Source organism: Etheostoma cragini, chromosome 6 (genome assembly GCF_013103735.1).
Source record: "Etheostoma cragini isolate CJK2018 chromosome 6, CSU_Ecrag_1.0, whole genome shotgun sequence".
NCBI classification, from domain to species: domain Eukaryota; kingdom Metazoa; phylum Chordata; class Actinopteri; order Perciformes; family Percidae; genus Etheostoma; species Etheostoma cragini.
In genome coordinates this window covers 1081388-1087977 of record NC_048412.1, presented here as the reverse complement: position 1 = coordinate 1087977, position 6590 = coordinate 1081388, and the positions used below count along the sequence as shown (strand labels likewise).

Sequence of the window (6590 nt, the reverse complement as noted above, 5' to 3'; positions counted from 1 at the left end):
CTTAGTGGTCCCCTAATACTGTATCTGAAGTCTCTTTTTTTATAGACCTTAGTGGTCCCCTAATACTGTATCTGAAGTTCTATGGAGCTATACCCCTCAAAATCCAGGCTCTTCGTAGACGGGCTCTGGCGTCACGGAGCTTGTAACCAGCAGGGGTCATGTGACCACTCGGCAGTCTCCTAGTTTTAAAATATACTGTGCACTACATGGTGAGTTAATAATACAAAACAATGCAGCCTGGAGCCTTCAGACTCATGCCGTCCCCTCTCATTGGTTTAATTTGAGGGAAAGGTAACTGAGTGGGTGTGACGGAGGTGGACTTTACCTGCTGGTCACATTATGAGTTACAAAGGTGAACTTAACTGACTGGTTATATCTGTGAAAGGGGACTGGCTGGAGTACCATAGTACTTCTGACCGAACCTCAAACTACATTATACAAACAGAAACCAGTTTGCTAGTGTGAGAAAAACTAGAGCAGAGAAACAAGCAGCATTCAACATCTCTGTTGATCCGCACAAGGTATGTCTCTAAATGAATCTTCTTTTTCTTAAATAGTCACATTGTGCTTAACTCATTTCTTTTTAAGCCTGTAATGCTGAGGAAAAAAGAATATAGAATGCAATCTAATACTCAATCTCTGAGGACAAAACTGTCCTTTAGGTAAACTACTTTTACTTTCTCTCCTTTTAGAGGTACTTTAAAAAAATAACTGACAATGAAAAATCACACGTTTGCTATTCAGTTACTCACTTGATGATATGCTTTGTATGTCAGGAATCCTTTTTTCGTCTTTTTAAAGATCTCTTGAGCAGAACTGTTTGATTTCCATGGCGTCTCAATGTCTCACTATTACACAGACAACTGGGAGAACGTCCAAAACTTTCAGGCCAGGCCAGATGATATACTTATTGCAACATACCCCAAAGCAGGTAACATAACAGCCAGTGTTAATGTGTGTCTAGACGCAAGGGAATGGGATCATGTTCCTCTTTCTCCCTCTGTTACTGCGTTTCTGTTAAGGTTCAGGGGATTAGGGGACCCAGTTGGAGAGATTGGCAGGCAGGCAGGAGAGAGTAGATAACAAGATGTACTAACAAAAGAGTCCAAACCAACACAGGGATCCAAAGTGCAAAAAAGAAACGACACAAGGAAAAAATGAAGTCCAAAAATCCAAAACGACCAAAAGAGAAAGAGAAAAAAACGCTGAGCACACGGACAGGAACCAGAGCCAAACCAACACACCAAACGCACACAGGAACTAACACATGTTCGTTGATTTGATGAGGCTGGAGGTCCAACTGAGAATTAAGAATTAAGAAGATGACATGACAAAGACAATAAGCCCCAAAACATAATAACACTGCAGCTGACAGCAGACTCGATCCAGGCTTCTCCCTGATGGAGTCACATTAGATTAGTCCTCATCAACTCAAAGAACACGTGTTAGTTTTATTTTATTTATTTTTTCTAACACACTACAACGATCCAACAAAGGACAAGGGCAACACAAAGACTAAATACACTGGGTAACGAGGCAACAAGAGACAGGTGTCAAGGGCGGGAAAACACAGGAAGTAAGACTAGAAAAGAAAACCCAGACTGTCAAAATAAAACAGGAAACAGAACAGATACTCGGGACGGGACAACATAAGACAGGAAAAACAACTGGACAAGACAAGGGCGCAAACACGGATTATATATAGGCTATATTTACTGTAAAACTTTTAATAATTTTAAATGTATTGGTTCAGGCATCATTTAGGCACAGGCACTGCTTTAAAAGTATCGTTGAAGCGACAGTATTGGAAAAATCCAAACAATACCCAACCCTACACCTGACACCTGACTTTTCCTGAGAAGGTATTTGATCGTTCCACACATGCTCGCAGATTCACACACCACATTCACACGCTCATTCACATCATTATACTATTTAACATTGTCATACTTTATCGAATCTTTTGCATTGTGTTTGTGCTGCTGTGCATCCCTTTTACTAACGCGCTGTTAAAATAACGTTGCATCATTGACTTTAGAGGTTTTTGTTGGTCAATGGTGCGATCACTTTCTGATGCCTCGAGGTAGCAATACACCCAGAATGCACCTGAACACACCTCCCTGTAAGACCAGCATGCCCAGAATGCACCTGAACATACCTCCCTGTAAGACCAGCATGCCCAGAATGCACCTGAACACACCTCCCTGTAAGACCAGCATGCCCAGAATGTACCTGAACACACCTCCCTGTAAGACCAGCATGCCCAGAATATACCTGAACACACCTCCCTGTAAGACCAGCACGCCCAGAATGCACCTGAAAACACCTCCCTGTAAGACCAACACGCCCAGAATGTACCTGAACACACCTCCCTGTAAGACCAACATGCCCATGGGCGCAAAGATGGGCATTTGTTATTTAAACACTGTGGGCACTTGGCGGAAAATTGACACCTGCGTTGTTCGTTTAGCTGCGCAGCGCCGGATGCAATATAAGACAGGCCCCTAGGTGTGTAAAAGTATATTAAGTCTAGTGGTTGAAGAAGTATTCAGATCCTTTTCTTAGTAAGTAAAAGTGATACCACATTGTAAAAGTAAAGTGTTACAAGTAAAGTTCTCATAATGGAAATGTTCTTAAAGTATTAACAGTAAAAGTAGTCAATGTAGAAAAAGCTGTCAGATGAATGTAGTGGAGTAACTAAAGTAACTAGTAACTCAAGTAACTAGTAACTAAAGCTGTCAGATGAATGTAGGGGATTAAAAAGTAGAATATTTCTCTCTGAAAAAGAGTAGAAGTCGAACGGAAAGACTCATTTAAAGTACCTCAGTACATCAACATTTGGACTTCAGTAGAGTACTGGAGTACATGTACACCACTGATCAGGTCTCATTTCGTGTTTTGTTTTTCTTTAGATAATCTACGTGGCCCGCAACGCCAAAGACAACGTGGTGTCTTATTTTCATTTTGATCGCATGATCAGGACTCAGCCGGAGCCTGGAGAGTGGAGCAGCTACATCCACAGATTCATGGAGGGAAAGAGTATGTATAAAAACTCTAAATAATGCCAGTTGTGTCATTGGTGCATAGCTGAAGTGAACGTAGAACTAAGTGCTTGCTTGTGTTCTGTTTTTTGTTTTTTTATTGACGACATGCATCATCGACTAATTCTTACAAAAATGCATAAAATAAATTCAAAAAAATATCAAATAACATACAGTACATAACATGAAAAAATATAAATATGAAGAAAAAGAGGTACGAGTACACATAAAATCACATTTAGATACCGTTTAATGCTTTTGTTGTTACTCAACAATCTAAGTGACTCGAGTAGAGCTTTTGATTCTATGAGAATTGGTAAAAAATTAGGAAGTGTGTTCATTTCTGCTAGTGAAGGTAAAATTTGGTATTTAAGTTATGACATAATGACAAAATCATGAGCGCAGTTTTCTGAATTATGAATCAAAATAGTTCATGTCTATAAGGTTAAAATAGCAGGAAAAAAAAACGGGATTCTCATGGGATTAGTATCATCTACGGCCCTTGTGTGATTTAGAAATGACCCCCCCGAGCATGTTACATGACGCTAAAGCAGACGACCAAGCGTGACATGTTGAGTTAAGACTTATGTTATTTCCAGGACCTCGGTGTTCAACCAAATATGGTAGGTCGTTTGGAATTTTTACTTTAAGCATTACAGACATTGGGATTAACAGGATCAAGATCACTGACAGCCTCTGTAATTCCAGGTCATCCTAATCCTGTGCAAATAGGTCTAAAGTGAGTGGGTTCAAAAAAGTAAAATTCCAACTCCTGTCTATCTTTGGGATATTTTACAATCCAAAAAAAGGTGTGATTTTGTCTCAATGATCAGGAAGAGTGAATGTCGGCCAATCTAGCAACAAGACGATTAGCAGGGTGTACGTTATGTAACGTTGGTCTCTTGCTTCAGTGGTGTTTGGATCCTGGTATGACCATGTGAACGGCTGGTGGAAGAAGAAACAGACTCACTCCAATATCCATTACATGTTCTATGAAGATCTGAGTGAGGTATCTTAGTTACCGTGGGTCTCTTTGGACTCGGGCTACTTTTCTCCTTTAGCTTGGTAATGATGCATTAATCGTGACCACTGTGTTTCCAGGACACTGGACGGGAAATAGACAAGCTCTGCAGTTTTCTCGGTTTGTCCCCTTCGGACGAGGAGAAGAAGAGAGTTTTAAGGGGAGTGCAGTTTGATAAAATGAAAAAGGAGGACATGATCAACTATTCTACGCACTGTGCTATGGATATAAAAATTTCTCCGTTCATGAGAAAAGGTAACTCAACCTTCCTAACCCCAAAAAAACACCGGCGGGTTTAAAATGCATTATTTTGTTTAAAAGATCGCCAAAGAAAAAACACTTACAAATACTTAAGAACCTGAATTTTTTTTGGCAGATTTGTTGGTTGGTAATACCCACCGACATTATGTAAAAAGCTCTAAAGTTAAGCCAAAAAACTACGTGGATAAAAAACGTGCATAGAACATGTCATATCAATCACTAGGATGATCAAGACATGCATAGAACATGTCATATCAATCACTAGAATGATCAAGACGTGCATAGAACATGTCATATCAATCACTAGGATGATCAAGGCCTGCATAGAACATGTCATATCAATCACTAGAATGATCAAGACGTGCATAGAACATGTCATATCAATCACTAGGATGATCAAGACATGCATAGAACATGTCATATCAATCACTAGGATGATCAAGGCCTGCATAGAACATGTCATATTAATCACTAGGATGATCAAGGCCGTCATAGAACATGTCATATCAATCACTAGAATGATCAAGACGTGCATAGAACATGTCATATCAATCACTAGGATGATCAAGGCCTGCATAGAACATGTCCTATCAATCACTAGGATGATCAAGGCCTGCATAGAACATGTCATATCAATCACTAGAATGATCAAGACATGCATAGAACATGTCATATCAATCACTAGGATGATCAAGGCCTGCATAGAACATGTCATATCAATCACTAGGATGATCAAGGCCTGCATAGAACATGTCATATCAATCACTAGGATGATCAAGACATGCATAGAACATGTCATATCAATCACTAGGATGATCAACACATGCATAGAACATGTCATATCAATCACTAGGATGATCAAGGCCTGCATAGAACATGTCATATCAATCACTAGGATGATCAACACATGCATAGAACATTTCATATCAATCACTAGGATGATCAAGAAACTGTATAATGTAATTCTACGCTTTTTTTAGCTTCAAGGGCCCGATCATTGGCTTTACAGTGTAACGCATATCTCAATGTGTGGAACAAAAAGAACAAACTCCGATCTCTTTTTGCTGAAAACGCTGAGGGATTGTGTCTTTGGTTCTGCAGGACAGGTTGGGGACTGGAAGAACCATTTCACTGTGGCCCAGAGTCAACAGTTTGATGAAGACTACAAGAAAAAGATGAAGAATTCACCACTTCAGTTCCGCACTGAATTTTGAACAGGGCTGAAAAGAATGCTTATATTTGTAGATGGATTAATAACTCTTTGGTTCGCTCTTGGTGAATGAATTTAGTAATCAACGCATTACATTCCACCATGGTAATAAGGATATTAGATATATGATACAGGCAATAACTTGTAATTACCAAATTATTAACTGGGTAATACATCACAGTAATAAGTAATACTGGGGTAATAAGAAGTTAACATATCTGATAACATACAATTATCAATGTAATAACAAGAATCATTAAATTTAACATGTTACAAGCAACACTGGTGTCACCAAAAAACCCTGAAATGTTCCCGTTCTTGACTTACTATACTTACTACATAGATGAAATTGACCTGACTTTAACTTTTTGCATTGTACAGCATTTCTACACATATCCGAATATTTAGCATAGTGATCCTTACTGTGTGTGTGTGTGTGTGTGTGTGTGTGTGTGTGTGTGTGTGTGTCTTTAGAGGCCAGTATTGAGCGCCACCTCAGCTCCTCTATGGCCTTGATGAAATATAAAGCAGGAGTGTTTTCCCCGAATCAGCATGCTGGTAATTGCATGCGACAGAAATGGATTTCCTGTCACTCCTGGGCTTTATGAAGAGGGCTGAGCCACTCTCTCTCTTCTCCTCATGTGTTTTCGTTTTTTAGAATCGCGAAAGGTGAAAAAAATTGACGCTTATCGGACGTCACCTCAGACATGACGGGATCTATCACTGCTCCAAAATAAGGGGGGGGGGAGGGAACTCCTCCTGCCAATGCGTGTTGTTTAGATTCTTTTCCACCAGGGTCAGCCAGCAATAAGTTATTCATATTTAAGTAATCAAAGTGGAATGAATTGGTGGTTTGATGAGTGCTTGTCTTGGCATTAGAATCTGATGAGAGAAGCATTTAGAAACATAAAAAGAAAAAACTGCCCGGCATTAGTCTGGTTCCGCCAGAACAAATTTTCATTTTCTGTGTCATAAAAAAGCAGTTCATGTTCAAGCTTTATTTGGCATGTCTGAAAAGACATGAGGAAGTGAAGCGGATCTCGGGGGGGGGGGGGGG

The 6590-nt window shown here is 39.7% G+C and overlaps 1 protein-coding gene across 1 annotated transcript; it reads left to right on the top strand.

Moving 5' to 3' along the window:
* Positions 1-2835: 2835 nt before the first annotated feature.
* Positions 2836-5618, top strand: LOC117946530 (cytosolic sulfotransferase 3-like). The gene is made up of 4 exons (XM_034874753.1): positions 2836-3039; positions 3953-4050; positions 4143-4317; positions 5425-5618. The coding sequence occupies exons 1-4, from the start codon at positions 2973-2975 to the stop codon at positions 5535-5537; spliced, it is 453 nt and encodes a 150-aa protein (XP_034730644.1). The 5' UTR covers positions 2836-2972; the 3' UTR covers positions 5538-5618.
* The last annotated feature ends 972 nt before the right edge of the window (positions 5619-6590 follow it).

Excerpts from the sequence above, each read along its gene's own strand:
- LOC117946530 (XM_034874753.1), top strand. The coding sequence starts at position 2,973 with ATGATCAGGACTCAGCCGGAGCCTGGAGAGTGGAGCAGCTACATCCAC. Across the intron at positions 3,040-3,952 it reads CAGATTCATGGAGGGAAAGA|TGGTGTTTGGATCCTGGTAT; the intron begins GTATGTATAAAA and ends CTCTTGCTTCAG. Across the intron at positions 4,318-5,424 it reads TTCTCCGTTCATGAGAAAAG|GACAGGTTGGGGACTGGAAG; the intron begins GTAACTCAACCT and ends TTGGTTCTGCAG.